At 48.4% G+C, this 21,621-nt stretch overlaps 1 protein-coding gene and 1 long non-coding RNA gene across 2 annotated transcripts in view; one reads left to right on the forward strand and one right to left on the reverse strand.

Moving 5' to 3' along the window:
• Nucleotides 1-20,644, reverse strand: part of LOC146352932 (uncharacterized) — a 23,845-nt gene extending 3,201 nt beyond the window's left edge. Inside the window, exons 1-2 of the long non-coding RNA XR_014787889.1 lie at nucleotides 20,473-20,644; nucleotides 17,965-18,102 (exon numbers count right to left, since the gene is read on the reverse strand). This is a non-coding gene — a long non-coding RNA (uncharacterized LOC146352932). The remainder of the gene's footprint in view (nucleotides 1-17,964; nucleotides 18,103-20,472) is intronic.
• The window catches only part of P3H3 (prolyl 3-hydroxylase 3), a 47,582-nt gene continuing 45,789 nt past the window's right edge, over nucleotides 19,829-21,621 (forward strand). The window contains exon 1 of the mRNA XM_084835186.1: nucleotides 19,829-20,493. Coding sequence (XP_084691312.1) covers nucleotides 20,059-20,493 — 435 coding nt within the window. The 5' untranslated portion in view covers nucleotides 19,829-20,058. The remainder of the gene's footprint in view (nucleotides 20,494-21,621) is intronic.

Here is a 21,621-nt window from a genome sequence, read left to right on the forward strand (position 1 = left end):
AATTTCTCCTAAATAGCTGTAGAACTCAAATAACCCCAAAGGGAGGGTTAGGACAATGTGGCGTCATGATCGAGAAACTGCTGGGGCTTTTAAATAGGTTCTACGGTTTTAAAAAGCTAGAAAAAGCCCTCAGACACCTCACCTCATAAGTTCATTTAAGTACGTGCAATCCTTGCAAAACCAGCACAGCCTCCTAAATTCCTCTGAAGTACTACCTCTCTAAAAGGAGCCACTTGGCTTAGGGAATTCTCTCTACTGCCCCCGCCCCCCGATGTATTTCCAATCACCATTCTTCTTCCCTCCCCCCTATCCTGTTCTTTCTTTCTCTTCTTTCTTCCACCCAGGGCATATCTTGGGGAATTCTTAAAGAGCATTCTCTTTGGCAGGCAAGAGAAGTTCTGAACTGTATTTGACTTTGTGCAAACAGACAAGAGGTTGGTTTTTCTCCTTTTCCTCACTCAAGTCTTGGAGAAGAGTGGGTTCACATGGCCGCAGAGAAACAAACCTGGGGCTGTTTTGTCTGTCAGTTGCCATTACCCAGCAATAGGAAGGGCTGTGGCTCAGTGGTGGAGCACCTGCTTTGCATGCAGAAGGTCCCAGGTTCAATCCCCGGCATCTCCAGACAGGGCTACGAAAGAATCTGGCCTGAAACCCTGGAAATCTGCTGCTGCTGGTCAGGGTCAACAATTCTGCGCTAGATGGACCCATGGTCTGATTCAGTATAAGGCGGCTTCCTATGTTTCTATGAACAGAAAGCTTTAATTAAAAAACAGGAGTTTTTGGTTTGTTTTTTAAGTGGAGGGGAGATAAATATTGCTAATTTATGCAATCCTACATATGCCTACTGAGAAGTCCCATTATGTTTAATGAGGCTTACCCTCAGGAAAGTGTGCATAGGATTCCAGCACAAGTTACTTTTGCAGGGAGGTTTGCATGTTTACTCAGAAACATGTCCTGAGTTGTGAGCATGGTACTGCAAGCTTAATACAGTGCCTACCCAATTCCATCTAATGAATTTACTACCCTTTCAGCTCAGTCCTATGCATGTTTTGTCATTTGTGCATTTGGGTTTTGTTTTGTTTTTTTGCATGGACTCTAGCTTCAGCGGTGAGGGAAAGGCACTTAGTACATGCTCAGAGTTTCTCCATAACTTAGCCCTAGTTTTGAAAATAGACTGATTGGCTGAATTCTGGTGAAGTCTTGGCAGAAATGAAGTTATGGGGAGGACGATACAATGAGAGCTTGTGCATAACGAGGAGGTAGAGAGGAGTTGCACAACACAAGACATCTGTTTTTATGAAGAGTTGCTGGAGGATGGTAGAATGAGGAGGGATGGTTGCATGGAGGGGAATAGAATTGGTAGGGGGAGAATGTAAGTGCTCAGCAGTGAAAGAAAAATATTCTGCACATGCTCAGAGGAACTCTATATTTAAGAACTTAAGAGCCGTGCTGCATCAGACCAAGGTCCATCTAGTCCAGCATTCTGTTCACACAGTGGCCAACCAGATGCCCATGGGAAACCCACAAGCAGGACATGAGTGCAATAGCACCTTCCCACCCAAATTCCCCTGCTACTAACATTGGTGAAATGTAAATAATTTCTAGTAATTCTAAATTAGAATGCATGTATATCCTTCCAAAACTTTGCAGGTTTCTTGCCTGGGGGACACCTCTAATGACCTGTGCATTTTCATACAAATTTACCCAAAAACTATTGGGGAAAGGGTGAATGGAAGGGAAAGCAAATCACTTGTCCAAATTGGAGATCTCCCCTTCCACATGAACTGTTGCACTTATCCTTCTGAAACTTTGCTGGTTTCTTACTTAGGGACAACTGTAGGCTGTCTGTAATTTTCAGAACAATGGTCCACAAGGAACATAGAGAGAGAAGTATGTCCTCTTTTGGCAACCTCAAAATGTCAAGGCCACCCTTGCACAAAAACCTTTGTGGCTAGCATTCTGAAATTTGGCAGACATGATCTCCTCTGATGAGGCAATGAATCCTGAATTTTTTATCCAATTCTTCCAAGGAATTAAAATGTTATTGGCAGTTCCCTTTAAAAGAAAATCAAAATATAAACCCTGCACCTGTTTTTCTGACATTGGGCAGGTGTAATCCCTTTTCTCGGGGCTACTATGCCTGAAATTATCATCCAGTTCTGACCAAGAGAAAATAGTTACAGTTTTTTTTTCTGATGTCCCATGGTAGTCAACAGGCAGCCTAAAGACCATCCATCCATCCATCCATCCATCCATCCATCCATCCATCCATCACATTTCTATACCACCCAATAGCCAAAGCTCTCTGGGTGGTTTACAAAGATTAAAACATTTAAAAATACAGTAAACAAGATTTTAAAAGCCAATTCCATAAAAAGCACATGAACAGAACAAATACAAGAACATACATCTAAAACAACTTCAACAAGCAATCTGAAAGCAGGCAATCATAACCATACGCCATTCCAGGATCAATTAAAACTTATCATATGCTGCCAAATGCCTGGGAGAAGAGAAAGGTCTTAACCTGGCACCGAAAAGATAACAATGTTGGTGCCAGGCAGGCCTTGTTGGGGAGATCATTCCACAATTTGGGGGCCACCACCGAGAAGGCTCCCTCCCTTGTCAGCCGTCTTCTGAGCTCCCCTCGGAGTAGGAAGCCAGAGGAGGGCCTTAGATGCTGAGCGTAGTATACGGGTAGGTTTGTGTCAGAAGAGGTGCTCCATCAGGCATTGTGGTCCCAAGCCATGTAAGGCTTTATAGATTAAAACCAGCACCTTGAATCGGGCTTGGAAACGTACAGGCAGCCAGTGCAGGCAGGCCAGAATTGGTCTCATACGGTCAGACCCTCTGGTCCCCGTTATCAATCTGGCCGCCGCATTTTGCACAAGCTGCAGCTTCTGAACCATCTTTAAAGGCAGCCCCACGTACAGTGCATTGCAGTAATCTAACTGGGAGATTACCAGAGCATAGACAACTGAAGCCAGGTTATCCCTGTCCAGATAGGGGTGTAGCTGGGCCACCAACCGAAGTTGGTAGAAGGCACTCAGTGCCACTGAGGCCACCTGAGCCTCAAGTTACAAAGATGGTTCCAGGAGGATCCCCAAGCAACAGACCTGCTCCTTCAGGGGGAGTGCAGCCCCATCCAGAACAGGTTGAACACCCTCCATCCGGTCAGCAGAACCACCCACCAACAGCATCTCAGTCTTGTCTGGATTGAGCTTCAGTTTATTAGCTCTCATCCAGCCCATTGTCGCAGCCAGGCACTGATTCAGCACATCCACAGCCTCACCTGAAGAAGATGAAAAGGAGAAATAGAGCCAGGGCCTGCAGGAGAGGCCACCACCACTACCACTGGGGAAGAGGTGGGCCTGCTGCTGCTGCTGCTGCCGCCGCCAGTACCACCACCACCAGGCCTTCCCTGTAGACTTCTGCCTGGCAGACCGCCAGTCCCTGCAGGACCAGGCCCCCAGGTACAGAGCCAGCTGTGCTGCTCCACCTGCCCCTCCCTGGAGGGGCTACATAAGCTGGCTGGCTGAGGTGGCCTGGGAGAGCCAGGGCCTGCAGGAGAGGCCACCACCACCACCGGGGAAGAGGCGTGCCTGCTGCTACCACCACCACCACCAGGCCTTCCCTGTGGACTCCGGCCTGGCATTTTTAAGGGGATTTTTAATTGTTTGTTTGTTTTTCTGGGGGATTGTGTTGTGTTTTTAGGGGTGGGTAGCCTGCCTGATAGGTGGGAGCGAGGGAGCATGTGTCCACCTGATGGAGGCAGTGGGGGGAGTGTTGGGGGCCAGAGCATACTGAGGCTGGGCGGCAGGCGCTGGCAGAGTGCTAGGGGCAGGCCATGCCAGGTAAGGGGAACAAGGGAGAGATGTGTAATATCTGTCCCCTGCTCTGGGCCTGTCCAGAGCCAAAGGATGGCTGGGGGAGGCGTGACCCCATCTTCTGGCCTTTGTTTGCTGCTCTGCAATGCCAGGTCTGTTACCCAGAAAACCTCCCTCATCCATGACATGATTCTGGATGAGGGTGCAGACCTGGCATGTATTACGGAGACCTGGCTGGCCAAGGCTGCTGCTCCAACCCTTGCAGCCATGTGTCCAGCTGGATTTTCATATGCACAGCAGCCGAGGGCTGGAGATCGGGGAGGGGGAGTGGCTGTTATCTACCGGGAGTCCTTGGTCTTCACCAGACCCCCTCTCCGGGAGATCAAGGTTGCTGAGTGCATGTACTGGAGGTTGGGCCTGACAGGCAGTCTGGGGATTCTGCTTGTGTACCGTCCACCCCGCTGCACGACTGACTCCCTGGCCGAGGTGCTGGAGGTGGTCTCTGATGTGCGTGTGCAGTCCCCTAACTTATTGGTGTTGGGGGACTTCAATGTACATTCAGAGGCCATCCTCACAGGAGCACCTCGGGACTTCATGGAGACCATGGCTTCCTGGGAGCTGTACCCTATTAACTGGGCCCACCCATGTAGCCGGTCATGCGCTAGACCTTGTGTTTGTTTCTGGAGAAGCGGGGAGTGATCTGGAAGTCGGGGGTATATCCACTACCCCTTGTCATGGTCAGATCACTATCTGGTGATGTTGGACTTCTCAGTTCCACAACCCCTCCGCAGGGGTGGAGGACCCATTAAAATGGTCCGCCCCAGGCATCTTATGGATCCAAATGGATTCCTGAACGTGTAGCAGCCATATCAGGGGTCAGACTAAGTAGCCTCATGCAGTCTCATGCTTCATGTTCTTGCTGAGCTCTTTCTCCCTTGAATATATTGTTGTAAGCTGACGAGACACAGGAATTCCTTATCTTGTCAAAGGTCATACAGTTGTATATCTTGTTCTCTGCTGTTCTCTTCTGTTCTCTCCTTATCATGGCTACCCTATAACCCAGTTCTTGTATTATAAACAATAGTGCTAAGAGAAGAAATGTTAAGGATTGCAACCCCATGCGGGAGGGGGAGGAGGAGCCGTTTCATATGTGTCACAATGTCTATAAAACCAATGTGCTAATGTAAATCGGGGCTTCTGGCTCTTTGGAAACGATTCCAGCCTTAAGCCCGCGCGTTAAATAAAGAATCTCTTTTTCCCTCACTCCGTGGTCTCTCTGACTCTGGGTTCTGCAACATAAATGGTGCCGTGACTCGGATGTGGCAGGCTCTGAGCCAGACAGGTGGCAGTTGCCTGCTCTTGATCGCCGCACCGGGAAGACGAGCTCGGCGCATGCCTCCCTTTCTTGGCGCCACCGACCTTTTTGTCGAGTGAATGGGAGAAAGCCTGCACTGGGATCGCCCAAACGGCAGCGAGCAGCAAGAGAACCTTGGGAAGCGGAGGAAGGAACTTGAGCCCTGCCTGTATCGCAGCTGCAATTGAGTTGAAACCCACATTGGAAGCCTTCAGGAGAAAGGCAAGTATATGGGAAAAAGAGGGCCCCGCCTTTAGGGAGAAAGGCCACTGGGCAGAAAAAAAGAGGGCCCCGCCTTATGAAGAAGGTCAGTGCTGGTGGTATACGTATACAAAAGAACCTACTCCTTGCGGGTAGAAGGGGGGCCTGATCACACCCCCGAGTGGGCGCCAGTACCTAGCACGCCAGTACTCAGTAGGAAGCTGAGGAAGCTGGGGAAGCCGTTTTCCGCTCTGGTAAAAAGTGGGAAAAGTGGGTGGCAGGGACATATGGATGTAGTGGAGAGATTGATGATTGTGTGAGTGGCTACTGCGGTTTCTGAAGCATACCGTTGACCGTCCGGGTGCCCAGGCCAGTAGCAAAGTGCGTGGTGTGAAAAATCCTCTTGTGTCGGCCAGTGAGACCCCTTACTCACTGACCAATTCCCATTCCCTAATTGTGTCTGTCTTCAATTTAGGAGGGAGGCTATGGGTGGTGGGGGAAGCAAACCTTGCACCCCCTTGAGATGTATGTCAAACAAAGAAGGAAAAAGGTTTTTTTAAAAAGATTCAGAATAGAAAGAGAAAACAGCAAAAAGCTCAAGGTCGAGCTGAGAGGAAAAAAAAACAAGATCTGAGGCTGTTAATTAGAAAAATGTTGCAGGACAGTCTGGCTTTTAACAAAGCGTGGGAGCGTGAGAGTGTAAGGCCGAAGAAGTAGCTGTTAGCCTAGCGCGCCGAGAGGGGGGGGGGGCAGGAAAATTGCCCACAATGTTCTGAGTTGTGCAACATCATCACCTCGCCTAATTGAGATAAAATCCCTAAAAAAATGGAAACTGAAAATGAAGACCCAGAAGATGAAGGCAAAATAGAAAATAAAGGTGAAGAATCAGCCCCCAGAGCACAGGCTAGACCCCTCTTCGAGTGAAAAGTGTGCCATAAGACTGTCCCAAAGCAGAATGAAGCAGAAAGACCATGTTGAAGATCTCTGTCAAGGTAACCGTGTTTAGCTTTGAACTGTGTTAAAATTGCATAGAGCCTGTAGCTACTGACCATCAGCTATATGATTTCTGAAGAGCGTAACCATTAAGCTTTTGCCGTGGGATTCCCTGCAATGAAGAAATCTCACTGATTTGAGTGTCCAGTGTTACACTGCCTAAGTGTGTGTGCTAAAGAGACCGAGAAACCAGACAGCATGTTCCTGGCCAAGCCAAAATCACGCTACTTCCATGCTCCTGAAAGCTGCAATAAACTGTGTAAGCTGGGAGACCCAACCTGATTGAGAAGAAAAGAAGATATTGGAGCAACTGTCTTAAAAAACAATGAGATCTGTGTAGCTGGCTGGCTGACGCTGTCAGTGATGTTACAACTTTAAATTAAGACTGTTTTCCTGTTTGAGACCCCAGCGAAGAAAGCTGAACCGAGTTATTTGTTGCCCGTGCCAAAGCAAGAATTTGGCTGCCCTGTACCTCATCGTGTCCTGTTTTAAGCTTGGGATTTACAAATACAAACAAACTGAGAAGCTTGCCTTTGAAGTCCTGCAAATCACCCCACCGCCTCCACGAAGATTAATGGCTGCCTGAAAAATGCAAGTATAAGGCGATGCCCATCACCCCCCAGCGTCCTGAGTTTCGGCACTCAGTGTTTCAGTGCTTTCGTGTACCAGGTTAGAAGAAAAAAAAAAAAGAGTAAGTTTTTTAAAATGTCTGTGAGAGAACCTGACAGAAGTAAAATAAAATTTACAGAGGAGTTGCCCAAGTTAAAGCATCATGGCTAGAGAGCTGAGCTGTGCCGCTCTGTTTAAACAGAAGCCTTGCTAAAAAGTTAAAGGCCCTTGTCTGTCAGAAGGGGTGTAGGGCCACACTTTCCCTTTTTAAACTGATGCAAAAGTGGAGAGCCTTTGCTGGAAACATCGCATATTCATTGCCCAGAGCCTTCACTGTTTGCCTCCATCATCATCTGGGCTTTTTAGAGACACTCTGCACATGAACTAAAATTTTAAATTGTCAAAGACTTGCCATGGACAGTGCTGTGAAGTTTTTGATAAACTTGAACTCTCATCGCTGTGGACCATGTGTCTGTGTTTGTAGTCAGCTCAGTGTACAGCAGGCTGAGTTTGATCTGTGACTTTTAGATTTCCTTTTGCCAGAATTCATGCAGCATAGAGTTGCCGATGCAAAAATGGTGACCTAGAACTCTGCGTGTGTGGGTATGCCCGTCCCTTGATTTTAATGAGCCCTGAGCTTTCAGCCAGAAGAGCAGTATAATTGCTGGATCTGCTCCATCATGCCTTACCATGCAAGAAGTGTTTTCCATTCATTGTGTTAAATTGCAGAAAAAGTTTGTTGTATATATTTTATGATTTCTTAGATATCATAAAATATATGTGATATTTGCAGATTAGTGTTAGTTGCAACTCCAAATAATACTAAGTGTGGTTCCCAATGGATGACGAGGAGAAAAGACAAAGTCAAGTAGAAGAAAGACAAAAGCAAGTAAAAAAGAAGGAATAGAGAAAGTAGCAGACAGATAGAGAAGAGAGAAAAAAAGAAGAAAGAAAAGGCAAAGAAAAAACATTTATAAAAAAGAAGCGTGGCCATAGTTGCCCCCAGGGTAAATTAAAAGCAGCTGATTGTGCCTGGAGCTTATTACCTGGGGTAAAGTAGCCACAATAATGTAATAGTTCTTTAAGATAAAGAAAATGTAACTAGAAGGAGAAGAAGAGCCTATCCCAAATGTGTGTCATTGAGACTAGTGTAAGGCAGAAAGGTTTAAGTAAGTGAGTTTAACTTGAAAAAGACAAATAAAGGGACAAGGCTGGTGCATGGAGCAGAAAGTTTTGTGTAAAAAGTTGGAAACATGATCTGCAATACAGGCAGATCAGCAAAGAAAAAGAAAGCAAAAGAAAGAAAAAATTTGTCTTCCCATACTAATAAATAAAAAGTGTTATCAAGCACTTTGGGAAGCGAAGTTGTTTACAGGAAGCTGTGCCTGAGAACCAAACACTTCTAGCCTATGCTGAAAATGCTTGCTAGTGTTGTGCTGCCTCATGGGTAACATGTATAGTATAAAAACCCATTTAGTGCAATAGCTCGTGGTTCAGAGAAGCTGTCTGATCCAAAAATTAAGTACGCCTGTGTGCTGTAAGTTACCCAATAAAGTCTCCTTGTAAGTAACCCCCCCCTGCTGGAATCCCAAAACACAAGTTGGGCTAGAGCGCCTCACCCAATATCAAACCCTGCTGTTAAAAGCCGTAAAGGCAGGTATAAAGAAGTCAATTAATATGACCAAAGTGTTTAAAGTGCTGCAAGGTGCCACCGAGGCCCCAGAGCGTACTTGGAGCGTCTTTCAGATGCCTATCGCCAGTACACCTCCCTCGACCCAGAGGCCCAAGAAGACGTGAACGAAAAAAAAAAAAAAGAAGACCCGGCAGAGGCAGAAGATTCTTAAAAAAGAACCAGTGTGCCCAGTGTGGACAAGATAGACATTAGTGGCATGAATGCCCAAATAAAATAAATCAAATACACAAAAGAAAAAAACAAAGGGGCCAGAATGGGCGAAGAGGGAGACAGCTTGAGAAGGGCCGTGACATTGACTGTGAGGGGCCGTGACATTGACTTCATAATTGACACTGGAGCAGCATCAAGAGCAAGCAAACGTTAGCCTTAAACAAGAAGTCCAAACACTGAGCAAAGGTCTTCAAGCCCAGCGTCGCTTTGTCTTAAAAAAATAAGCCCCCAATTCCCATCACAGAAGTTCATCCTTTCCAACCAAGAGTTAAAGTATGAGTTAAAGAGGGAAAAATAACCCTTTGACTCCCAGATAGAGAAGACTGAAAACTGTCATACTTTCCACCCCCGCAGCTATGAAAGCAGCTAGAATTAAACCCTGGATACATTGGACACGAGTCAAGAGAGCGAGAGGGGGAAAGTAGACCATAAACAGAAATCCTGAAAATCCTTTAAAAATCATTCTGAAAAAGCAGTAAGAAGACTCAGGCTAGACCTTACTGTGGACACACCGGGAAACTGTCCCCCTGCGTATGGTCAGACCTGCAACTGGAGAATTGAAGAAGGGGACTAGACCCTACTGCAGCTTGCCAGGTGAATAGCTGCCCAGCGTACGGTCAGATCCCAAAGAAGATCAAACATGCGTATTGTAGTGTTGTAGTGTTAATAGTGTTGCATTGTGTTTCCTTAATAAGGTGCAAAAAGGGGGGTCTGCCCTTGGAAAAAGAAGTTTGTCCCAGTGATTTGCTGATAATTACTGGCTTCACCTGGCTAACATCACTAGAGTAAAACATTTTTGTTTACCAAAAGGTATACCTGCAGACAGGCTTATTAGCTCTTGCTTAATACCTGTCTGTAGACATCCTGGGAAAATTCAAAAAGATACCATGTTAAAAGTTTATGGTGTAAGTTTAACTTATTCCCAAAATGCTAATTGGGGCGTGGTTGCAAAGATCCTACCCCCTACAGAGTTCACTCTATGCACCCCCATCATTGCTGAAACAAATGCTACGTGTGCACAAATGCTTAATTCTCAAAATTTTTTCCAGAAAATACAAAGCTATCCCTGGCCCCCTTCCACTGTAATAAAATTCAAAACATATCTTTTAATGATGCCCACATACTTTTGCCTCATGGATAGTTTTAGACATGTAATTCCCGCACTTGGTCATTCATTCCTGCCAACTTGTCTGATAACCACCCATGTTGCCTCAGCCGCCAATTGAACTGGTGCCAATTCTTCCCCTGTAGCCCGAGAAAATCCGTCAACGGCAGCCTCGAGCACTCCAACTAACTAAAAATTGTAATAGTCATGTGCAGTTATATTTTGACTCAGAAAAATTGGCCTTAGCAATGTCACTGGTTAAGGTTCCAGGTTTAGCCGTGGCTGATGGTCTGGAAATCAACCGGTTAGCTTGCAGCTTAGCCAAAAGCATAAATGCCACCTCACAAGCATTGTCATTGTTAAATAAAAAGCTGCGTGATCTAAGAGGTGCAGTTCTAGAAAATAGAGCTGGTATAGATTACCTCTTCCTTCTTCATCATTTAAGTTGTGAGACACACCAAAAGCTCTGTTGTTTTAACTTAACTGATAATGGCAATGCTGTAAATAAACAAATCAACAAGCTGCACAATATAGTAGCTTACAAAACAATAAAACAAAACAATTAGCTCAATTAGTTAACCCCTTGGCTTCCAGATCTTAGCTAGCTTGAAAGCATTGTTCATCCTAATTCTACCAGTATTGTTCATAAAAGTTCTGTTATGTCTCTGCGTTCCTTGTCTTATGCGCTGTTTAACCAATCTGTTTTATGTCTCAGCTAATAAAACTGCTGCCCTCTATGCTCTAATAGCCCAACAAGAGGCTAAGTAATATGTATGTCACAAAAAGCTTTGTATAGTTATCAGTAATGCTATAATTGTAATGAAATTATGCATTTAAGGGGGGAATGTAGCAGCCATATCAGGGGTCAGACTAAGTAGCCTCATGCAGTCTCATGCTTCATGTTCTTGCTGAGCTCTTTCTCCCTTGAATATATTGTTGTAAGCTGACGAGACACAGGAATTCCTTATCTTGTCAAAGGTCATACAGTTGTATATCTTGTTCTCTGCTGTTCTCTTCTGTTCTCTCCTTATCATGGCTACCCTATAACCCAGTTCTTGTATTATAAACAATAGTGCTAAGAGAAGAAATGTTAAGGATTGCAACCCCATGCGGGAGGGGGAGGAGGAGCCGTTTCATATGTGTCACAATGTCTATAAAACCAATGTGCTAATGTAAATCGGGGCTTCTGGCTCTTTGGAAACGATTCCAGCCTTAAGCCCGCGCGTTAAATAAAGAATCTCTTTTTCCCTCACTCCGTGGTCTCTCTGACTCTGGGTTCTGCAACAAACGCGCTTGGGGATTCTCTGGGGCACACCAACGGCCATTCGGTCGAGACCCTGGTGGGTGGCTGGAATGCCGCAATCACTGGGGCATTAGATCAGGTGGCTCCGAAACGCCCTCTCCCCCTGAACAGGGCTCGGACTGCACCATGGTTCAATCCGCGGTTACGAGCTCTGAAACAGGAGGTGAGATGGCTAGAGCGCCGGTGGCGGAAGTCTCGCTCCAAAGATGATCAGACACGGGCTAGAGCTGTATCTTCAGCCTATCACGTGGCGGTGAAGGCAGCAAAAAATGAATATTATTCTGCCTCCATCGCATCTGCAGAGTGCTGTCCCAGGAGGCTGTTCCAAGTGGTCCGGAGCCTGGTCGGTCCTGTGGCTCCGGAACCACTGGAGCATTCTAAGGCCTCCTGTGAGGCCTTGGCAAGGCACTTTGCAGATAAAATTGATCAGATTAGGTGTGTTACTCTGCACGCTGTGGATGCAGTTAGTGAGCAAGAGGCAGCCTGTGGCAAACTGGTTTTGTGGGATCGGTTCCAGCTTCTTCCTCCTGATGAAGTGGACAAGGTGCTTTCATCTGTAAGGCTGACCACCTGCTTACTTGATCCTTGCCCATCTTGGCTCATTATGGGCTGCAGAGAGAGACTAGGTGAGGGGATCAGGGCGGTGGTGAATGCCTCCCTTGAGGAGGGAGTGATGCCATCAGCCCTCAAGGAGGCAGTGATAAGACCGCTCCTAAAGAAGCCCTCCTTGGATCCTCCAGTTCTGAACAACTTTTGCCCAGTCTTGAATCTGCCATTTTTGGGCAAGGTGATTGAGCGGGTGGTGGCGGTGCAGTTGAAGGCACACTTGGAAGAAACTGATTATCTAGACCCATTTCAGTCAGGCTTCGGGCTTGGGCATGGGACAGAAACAGCCTTGGTAGAAGATATGAGGAGGGCTCTGGATAGGGGTGAATGCTCCTTCCTTGTTCTCCTCGACCTCTCAGCGGCTTTTGATACCGTTGACCACGGTATCCTCCTGGACAGCCTGGAGGGGTTGGACATTGGAGACACTGTATTGCGGTGGTTCCAGTCCTTCCTCTCCGGCAGGTACCAGAGGGTAGCACTGGGAGAGGAGGTTTCGGACCTGTGGCCACTCAGTTGTGGGGTGCCACAGGGTTCCATCCTCTCCCCGATGCTATTTAACATCTATGTGAAGCCGCTGGGGGCTATCATCAGGAGGTTTAGGGTGCAGTGTCATCAATATGCGGATGACACGCAGCTCTACCTCTCATTCAAATCTTCACCAAGGTTGGCCATAGAATCCCTGTCCAAATGTCTGGAGACGGTGAGTGGCTGGATGGGGAGGAATAGGCTAAAGCTGAACCCTGACAAGACTGAGGTACTTTTGGTGGGAGACAAGAGGAGGCTAGGGGATGCTGACCTGGTGTTGAATGGGGTACGGCTACCCTTGAAAGACCAGGTCCGCAGCCTGGGGGTTATTTTGGACTCCCAGCTGTCCATGGAGGCTCAGGTGTCAGCTGTGAGCCGGACAGCATTGTATCAACTCCATCTGATACGGTGGCTGCGCCCCTTCCTTCCCGATCATCTGCTCCCATCGGTAGTACATACCCCGGTCTCCTCTCGTTTAGACTACTGTAATGTGCTCTACGAGGGGTTACCCTTGAAGACGGTTTGGAAGCTGCAGCTGGTGCAGAATGCGGCGGCTTGCCTGATTAAAGGCAGCCGCCGGCGAGATCACATCACTCCAGTGCTGAAGGAGTTGCACTGGTTACCAGTTGTTTTCCAGGCCAAATTCAAGGTGTTGGTTTTGACCTTTAAAACCCTATATGGTTCCGGCCCAGCCTATCTTAAGGAGCGCCTCCAGCAGCACCAGACAGGCTGCTTAACAACATCAGCCTCTGATGGCCTTCTCTCTGTCCCATCAGCCAGGACAGCTAGACTGGTGGGGATGAGGGAGAGGGCCTTTTCTGTAGTGGCCCCCACTCTGTGGAACTCCCTCCCTAGGGAACTCCGTCATGCCCCCTCTTTAATGAGCTTCCGTCGTGCATTAAAAACGTGGCTGTTCAGGCAGGCATTTGGGGTGGGTTAGGGTATTTTAGAAAATGTTTTTATTGTAGAATTTTATTGTTTTATGTTGTACATCGCCCAGAGTGGCTGCGTGACCAGCCAGATGGGCGATTAATAAATAAAATAATAAATAAATAAATAAATAATAGAGCTGTGTGTCATCAGCATACTGATGTCAACGCACTCCAAAACTCCGCATGACCACACTCAATGGTTTCATGCAGATGTTGAACAGCATGGGGGACAAAACCGACCCCTGTGGAACCCCATACTGGAGAATCCATGGGGCTGAGTAATATTCCCCCAGCACCGCCTTCTGGAGCTGACCCTCCAAGTAGGAGCAAAACCACTGCAATGCAGTGCCTCCCACTCCCAGTTCAGATAATCGTCCCAGAAGGATACCATGGTCGATGGTATCGAAAGCCGCTGAGAGGTCAAGGAGTCTCAACAAGGTCACACTGCCCCTGTCTCTCTCCCGAGATAGGTCATCATACAGGGCGACTAAGGCTGTTTCCATGCCAAAACCTGGCTTGAACCCCGACTGGAATGGATCCAGATAATCGGTCTCATCGAAGAGTGTCTGGAGCTGGTTAGCAACCACCCACTCAGGAACCTTGCCCAGGAAAGGAACATTTGCCACTGGCCTAAAATTACTAAGATTTTCCAGGTCCAGGGAGGGTTTTTTCAGGAGTGGTCTCGCTACCGCCTCTTTGAGGTGGCCCAGGACCACTCCCTCTCACAAGGAGGCATTAATCACCACCCTGGCCTAGCCAGCTGTTCCTTGCCTGCCAGATTTTATAAGCCAAGAGGGGCAAGGATCCAGTACGGAAGTGGTTGCATGAACCTTGTCCACGTCGAGCTGCACCAACTGAAACTCATCCAGGAGAACAGGACAAGGCTGTGCTCTGGATACCTCACCAGATTAATCTTCTGTAACACTGGAGTCTAAGTCCCTGCGGATGCAAGAGATCTGATCCTGGAAGTGCCTAGCAAATGCACTACAGCAGGCCTCAGAGGGGTCTACAGTGTCCTTGGGGCCAGCATGTAATAGCCCCTGGACAACTCTGAACAGCTCTGCTGGGCAGCAGACAGAAGATTCAATAGAGGCAGCAAGATGATGTTGTGTTGCCGCCCTCACTGCCCCTGAATATACTTTACTATAGGCACATACCAGCATTCGATTGCATCCACTAGTTCTCCATCTGTACTCAAGCCGTCTCCTATTTTGTTTCATTGCTCTCAGCTCTGTGGTATACCACCGAGCAGAGTCCCTAATCTGTCCTGCCGGCCCAACACAAGGTGCAAACACTCCAGACCAGTAGTCACATGGACAGGGAGCCTGCAGAGGGAGATGGAACTCCTATAGACCACAGCAACCCCACCTCCCTGGCCTTCAGGTCTTCCTTGATGCTGAACCAAATACCCCAGTGTTACTATTAAATCATGGATGATAGAGGTCTTATTCTGAACCGATTAGGCATTTAACAGCAGCATCTGGAGACCCAAGGGCAGGCTGACAGGGCAACCACTGCTGAGGCTGGAGGGAGGGCTGGAACACGGCACAGCCATTAACTGTATGGCCCATATTCCCCTAACCTGGCTAGCCCTCCTCCCGATATCTCCCTTGACCCGTAAGCACATTAATTGGGGCCCCCTCAAGTACCCCAACTTGGCCAGATGTCTTCTCTCCCAGGCACATAACAGGATCCTAAGCAAACAACCAACCCCACACATAAAAGCCGCAAAACCAGTCAACCCAGTGTTAGGGGGGTGGCCCTTGGGCACCCCAAAACAGCAGCACTGCTGCCACTGGGGCACTGCCACCCCGTCTCAGAGCTGGGCCGATAAAGCTGATAAGAGTGTTCCAAGGGAACTCAGACCCAGCTGGCTCCAATCAGCTGTAATTAGCCCAGGGGAGTTTTTTTTCTTTCCCTTTTCAGCTCCAGCTCCAGCCAGGGGGGTGGCTTCTTCTCTCCGGCAGCAAACACAGTCCCAGGCAGGGCCAATAAGATGGTAAGTTGGCTCACCTGCCTCTGTTCGATTCCTCTGGGGCCAGGCTTTTTCCAAACATTGACTCAGGTTTGGTGCTGAGCTGAAGTGGTCTGACTACAAATTGGTCAGAACAGAAGTGGGATGTTTTCTAAAATGCTGAATTGGGGTCTGAGTTGAAGTGGGGTGGGGGGTCAGTGCACACTTCTTATGTATGTGTGTAATCTATACACACACGCAAGCACACTGCACGCACACAAGTATATTAGACGTGCACTTACACACACACACGCATACAGTCAGGGCCAGAAATATTGGAACAAGGGTAACTGTTTTGGCAATTGGCCTCTGTACACCACCACACTGAAGTTGAAAGGAAACACACCCAGATGGGAGTGAAGTCAGGACTTTCAGCTATAATTCAAGGGGCCTGACAAAGTGGGGCACTAACCATTCAGGAAGGACAGCCAGTGGCATGCTCACACCCCCATCATCGGTGGCTCATAAGTAATGGAACGAATGGCTGACAAGCAGCTGCATGGCCAGGTGTGGCCTGTTTCCTGGGTACCCCATGACCAACCAAGCAGATCAAAGGCCTGGAGGTGGTTCTGAGTGTTACATTTGCATTTGGTAGCTGTTCACTGGAACTCCCAACATGAGGTCCAAAGAGGTGTCCATGCAAGTGAAGGAGGCCATCATTAGGCTGAGGAAACAAAATAAACCCATCACAGAGATAGCAAAAACAGTGGGAGTGGCCAACACAAGTTTGGAACTTCCTGGAAAAGAAGGAATTAACTGGCAAGCTCAGCAACAGCAAAAGGCCTGGAAGACCACGGAAGACAACTCAAGTGGATGACCGCAGAATTCTGCTCATGGTGAAGAGGAACCCTTTCACAACATCTAGCCAGGTCAAGAATGCCCTTGTGGAGGTAGGCATCCCATTGTCCCCATCTACAGTCAAGAGACAGCTTTATGAATGTAAATACAGAGGCTTCACAACAAGGTGGAAAGACCCACAAACAAGCAGCAGCTGAAGGCAGCTGCAGTAAAGGCCTGGCAAAGCATCTTGAGGGAGGACACTCAGCATTGGGTCATGTCCATGGGTTCCAGACTTCAGGCAGTCATTGACTGCAAAGGATTTTCATCCAGGTATTAAAGGTGATCTTTAAGTTTGAAATGATGTTGGTTTGTTCCATTACTTATGAGCCGCCAATGATGGATGTGTGTGTGTATGCCACTGGTTGTCCTTCCTGAATGGTTAGTGCCCCACTTTTGTCAACCCCCTTGCATTACAGCTGAAAGTCTGGACTTCGCTCCCATCTGGGTGAGTTTCCTTTCAACTTCAATGTGGTGGTGTACAGAGGCCAACTGCCAAAACAGTTATCCTTGTTCCAATATTTCTGGCCCTGACTGTATATGCATGCAAATTTGTGTTATGGGCCTGTGCCCTGGATCTTTTAAGAACCTAGCAACACCCCTGGTGGGTAACAGTATCTTAACAAGTGGGACTGCAATACAAAGTTGCAGTGTGGGTGCTTCCACACAAAGCTTTTATTGTGCAATCATGCTGGCTCATTCATGGAATTTTATGGGGGGTGGAGCATGTCCAGATGTTGTTGGCTTCCACTTGTAACTCTCCTGTGTTTTCTCACTGCTTTTTTTTTTCTTTCCACAAAAGAATCTGTTAAAGAGGAAAACACGGAAAAGCTGCTCGATGTCTTTTGGTTGGTAGTGCTAGGAATCATCTGTCTGGCTGTACTCTGTATCCCCACCCCTAAGGGGAGTACAGGGCTCCAGCTAGTCTGAAACAGAAACTCTGTAGTGCTCTTCTGGCTTTTGCAGGGTTGGTGGGGTGGGGGGAGGTCAGGAGTGGGGAAGAAATAAAAGACCTCTCCCCACTGCCCCAGCACTAGACTGGACTGCCAGCCCCAATTCTGATGTCATTCTGGAGACTGAGGCATCCCTGAATAGCGCAGAGGTGGATGTTTTTAATCTCATGGCATGCAGCATATCCCCACCCACCTAATTCCCCCCACCCCCTACAACGCTTAAGCTGTCAGGGGCTTGAGCAGGGCAAACACTCGTTCTTCATGCTCCATGTTACTTTGGGTTGCTTTCAATTGACATCCCAACATTCCATGTCTCATCTGCTCTCAACCGTAGATGTAATTTAGACTCCCATATACCGCATTTGGGCCTTCTCCCTCATGTAATTCGCGATTGTGTGAGGGGGAGAGCAGGCCTGCACCCGCTGTACTCACCCATGCCATTGTATCCCTGCTGGCCTTGTGTTGGGAGTTGCATTGGGAGACAACACACAGACAGCACGCTCCCCTCTACAGAAGTGCTCAATGTGTGTGTGGAGGGAGGAGGGGCTGGCAGGGATGCAGGGGTGAGGCCCGCTCTCCCCCTTACATTGTTAATCACATGAGGGGGAAGAAAGCCCCCAAATGGGGCTACAGTCTGCCTGACTTCTGGGGGTTTTTTTAGACCCCCTCCAGTTCTCTTGATAGGTTCAACTGCCACCTGCATTCTGAAAGCTCACAGGTCCTTGTCAGGCAGTACTGGTTCTTTTTCCTCCTCCTTTTTTAAAAAACATTTTAATGTACATACTTCTATGCTTCTACATACCTAGGGTGCTTCCAGATGAGGCTTTTATCATGCCATCACTCTGCCTCATTCACAGAATTTTTACAAGGGGTCCAGATGATGTCTTCCACTCTCCTGTGTTTTCCCACTGCTTCTTTCTTTTTTCTTACCATGGAAACCCTATTCAGGAGGAAAAGATGGAATATCTGCACAGTGTCTTTTGTCTGGTAGTGCTAGGAACTCTCCATTTGGAAGCATCCCTAGAAAGTCTCCCAATATATAGAAACCACTATTTTGTTTTTGAGCGGCCCCATTTCCAAAGTGATAGGCACTCAACCACCCAAGCTTGTTGTTAGAGGAAATAATAATCCTATCCAGGGCTGTCCTCATGGGGGATTTGCTGTGAATTGGGAACATTGGCTACAACGCTTCCTATGCATCATCTGGCCTCCCCCCCCCCCCCCGGCTAGACAGCTGAAATCGGCTGTCTAGCCGCTAATGCAGGGTGGCTGGAGTGTGGCAGAGAAGAGCCCCTCTGCACTCTGCCCACCCTGCACTGGATAGTCAGCCGCCTCCAAGCTTGGAGGTGGCCAACTAACTTCATTGGATTGCACCCTAAGAGAATTAAGACATGCCAATCAATCTGTTACCCTGACACAATCCTCTAAAAAGCCTCTTCCAACCTGGTGCCCTCCAGATGTACTGGGCAACTCCCATCACCCCAGCCAGGAGACAACTGAACATGTTGGATGGGGATGATGGGAGCTGTGGTTCAGCACATACGAAGGATGCCAGATTGGGGCAGTCTGCTCTAAAATGATGCTATTTCCCCAAGTCGACCATGCTACAGCAAACCCCCCCCCCCCATCAGTGAATGAAGAGGCATTCATGGGCAGCATGAGATGGATCCTGAGGTTTAATTTTTTTTGTAAAATCCACAGACATGTTTCATCTGGTCTTGGAGGCTTTTTTTTTTTAAACCCTGGCATGATATATGGCTTTTGACTGCATTAGGGTTACCCTCTTTTTCCCCTAGCCCTTCTGTGATTTCCACAGCAGCCTGATTCTCACATTTTTCAGGTGAAGCTAACCGTAGTGAGGAGTTAAAGTGATGGAGCTATGCACCTCACATTTTAAAATTAGATTTACATCCAAGAAGCTCAATTGTCTCCCCTCCCCCCGTTTTAATCCTCAGAATAACCCTGCAATGTAGGCTAGGCTGAGAAAATGATTGGCCCACCGTCACCGGGAAGCTTCATGGTTGAGGACTGCACACATGCACCTAGGCCAGGAAAAAAGTGTTCAAGGATGACATCCCTGAAGCACAGCATCACACTTCCTTCATCATCACAACTGTTCATTAGCCTTGGTGGGCAGAAAAGCAAATTAATAACCACCACCACAACCAATTGGTTCCCCTTTCATACATTAAAGCACAGCCAGAGGGCCATTTCACACATTAATCAGCAAAAAAAGCCAGGTGTAGCAGCAAACCTTACATTTGATGGAGAGTGGCAGCCACTCGTGGCTTGCTGAAAGAGTGCTTGTACAATAACAGTACGTTTTTAAACGTGTATTTGTTGCGTTCATACTCTGCCTTTATGGGCATACCTAAAACCGTAACGTGGGAAGCAGCCCTAGGCCACAGTGAAGTGGGCGACGCTTCCCTCATAACTTCATTATTTCCAAGCCAGGGACAGCTTGTCAGGCTCCTGCAAACGGGGGAGGGGAGGCGTCCTCTACTACCTGCCCCCTGCCGTGATCATTGCCCCCTCCCCAAGCGGCGCGCACCGACGGCTCGCTCGCGCCTTCGCCCCTCAGATCTTGCTCTGCTTCTGGGAGGATTTCCTGGCCTCAGGCAGCCCCGGAGTCTTTCTCTCGTTTTTGAGCCCGCCCCCCTCCCCCCCTCCGCCGGCAGCGCAGGCCCCTTTCATGCTCCAGCCACACAGAAGGGAGGAAAAGAGCACAGACGCCGCCCGCCCCGCGTCCCCCCCGGCCCACGTCTGCAGCCTGCGTTTCCTCGCTGCGCTTCCCTACTTCGCCCCTCTTTCTTCCTACTCGGCTTCTGCCTTTCGCTGACTCCCGCTGCAACCGCAGCTCCAGCGTCCTTCCTCTTTCCCGCTCTTCGCCCCCGCCATGCTGGCCTTCGCTTTCCTCCCCCTCCTCCCCCTCCTCCCCGCTCTGAGCAGATGCCCGTTCTCTCGAGGGTCAAGCCAGCTGACCCCTTACGACTTGCTCTATGCCGACGGGGTGCGGGCATATTTTGCCCAGGACTGGCCTCGGGCTGCGGAACTCCTGCAGCGCTCTCTGCACAGCTACTCGCAGCTGGTAGGGGCGCGCCGAGAGTGCCGGGGCAGATGCCAGGATGAAGCCAGCTTTGCCGGGCGGCCACCTTCCCGGCCTTGGGAAACCGGCTTCTTCGACCTGGTGTTGCAGCGGGCAGAGTGTCTGGAGGAGTGTCTGGGGCGCAGTCTGGGCGGGCAGCCGTCCTGTCACAGGGCCAGCAGAGAGATCCAGCAGGACTTTGAGGAGAGGGAACCCTACAATTACCTGCAGGTTGCCTTCTTCAAGGTGAGTGAGGGACAGTCTGGGGCTGGGGCCCGGAGCTGCTGCTGCTGCTGATGTGGCTGCCTCTCGTGGCTCGGCCTCGCCTTCTGTGCCTGGGCTGGCTTGGAGCACAGCAGAAACGAGCAGCTGCCACCAACATTTCGAAATTTAGCATACAACTCAAAATATTCCCTAATAACACCTCCCCTCCCAATATAGCTGGTGGCTTTTACATTTTCCCCTGCAGACTCCCTTGGTTTTTATTCGAAGCAGGCCTTTCTCCGACGAATTCTTGGATTGTATTTGTAGCTCTCTGGTACACAGCAAAGGGTGGGTTGAGGAGGAGAGTTTTAAAAGCTAGGGAAAGTGGTGAGGAGATCTGTTGGGTATAATTGGGAGAGGGAGAAGTAGTTGTACACACAAACACATATCCTAAACTTCAGAGTGCATACGGTTAATAATAAGAGGTAGATGCCTTAGGGAGCTGATTTGGGGTATAATGAAAGGGCAGCAAATTATTAGTTATTTAATATTATCGGGGAAAAATTGGCCAGGCACAGGGAGAGGTGCTTCTCAGAGTGTCTGGCCTTGGGTGTTATGCACCTTGGGGGCCGGGGGGGGATTTGATCCTTCACCTCAGCCAGCAAAATGTCTTGGGCCAGCCCTGCTCAGGGCTACCGATATTTCCATATTCTACATGCTCAGTAACTATTGCTTTAAAAAATGTAGTGGCCCTATGTGCCAGTTATGCATGCCAAAGGCACAAATCTCTTTTCCTTAAAAAGGGTATCTGTTTTAACCTAAGCCAGTAACAGTGCTGTAACAAATGCTTTTAAGGTACACTACTTATTTTGCCATTGAATCCGAGAGAGGGATTGCCTAGGTCAAGTCTGACCCCCTTCCCACCCTCTGCAGCTAGGGCTGGACCTTGGGGCTGAAGTCCAGGGTCCCACAGCCCAGGGGGGCCCAAATGACCACCCAGAAAGCTGCAAGTAATGGGGTCAGTGGTAAACAGGCCTGGTGTCACCATCTGGATGGCATGAGCATGCCAAGGCCCACTGGGGTTGATGCTGCTCACTCACCACAATATCCTTCCTTTCTTCTGATTTTTCAAAACATTTTATAATCAGGGGCAACCTGATTTTATTCCTT

The sequence above is a fragment of the Heloderma suspectum genome, chromosome 2 (assembly GCF_057233095.1).
Source record: "Heloderma suspectum isolate Gila_16-S chromosome 2, 16-S_ref, whole genome shotgun sequence".
NCBI lineage: Eukaryota > Metazoa > Chordata > Lepidosauria > Squamata > Helodermatidae > Heloderma > Heloderma suspectum.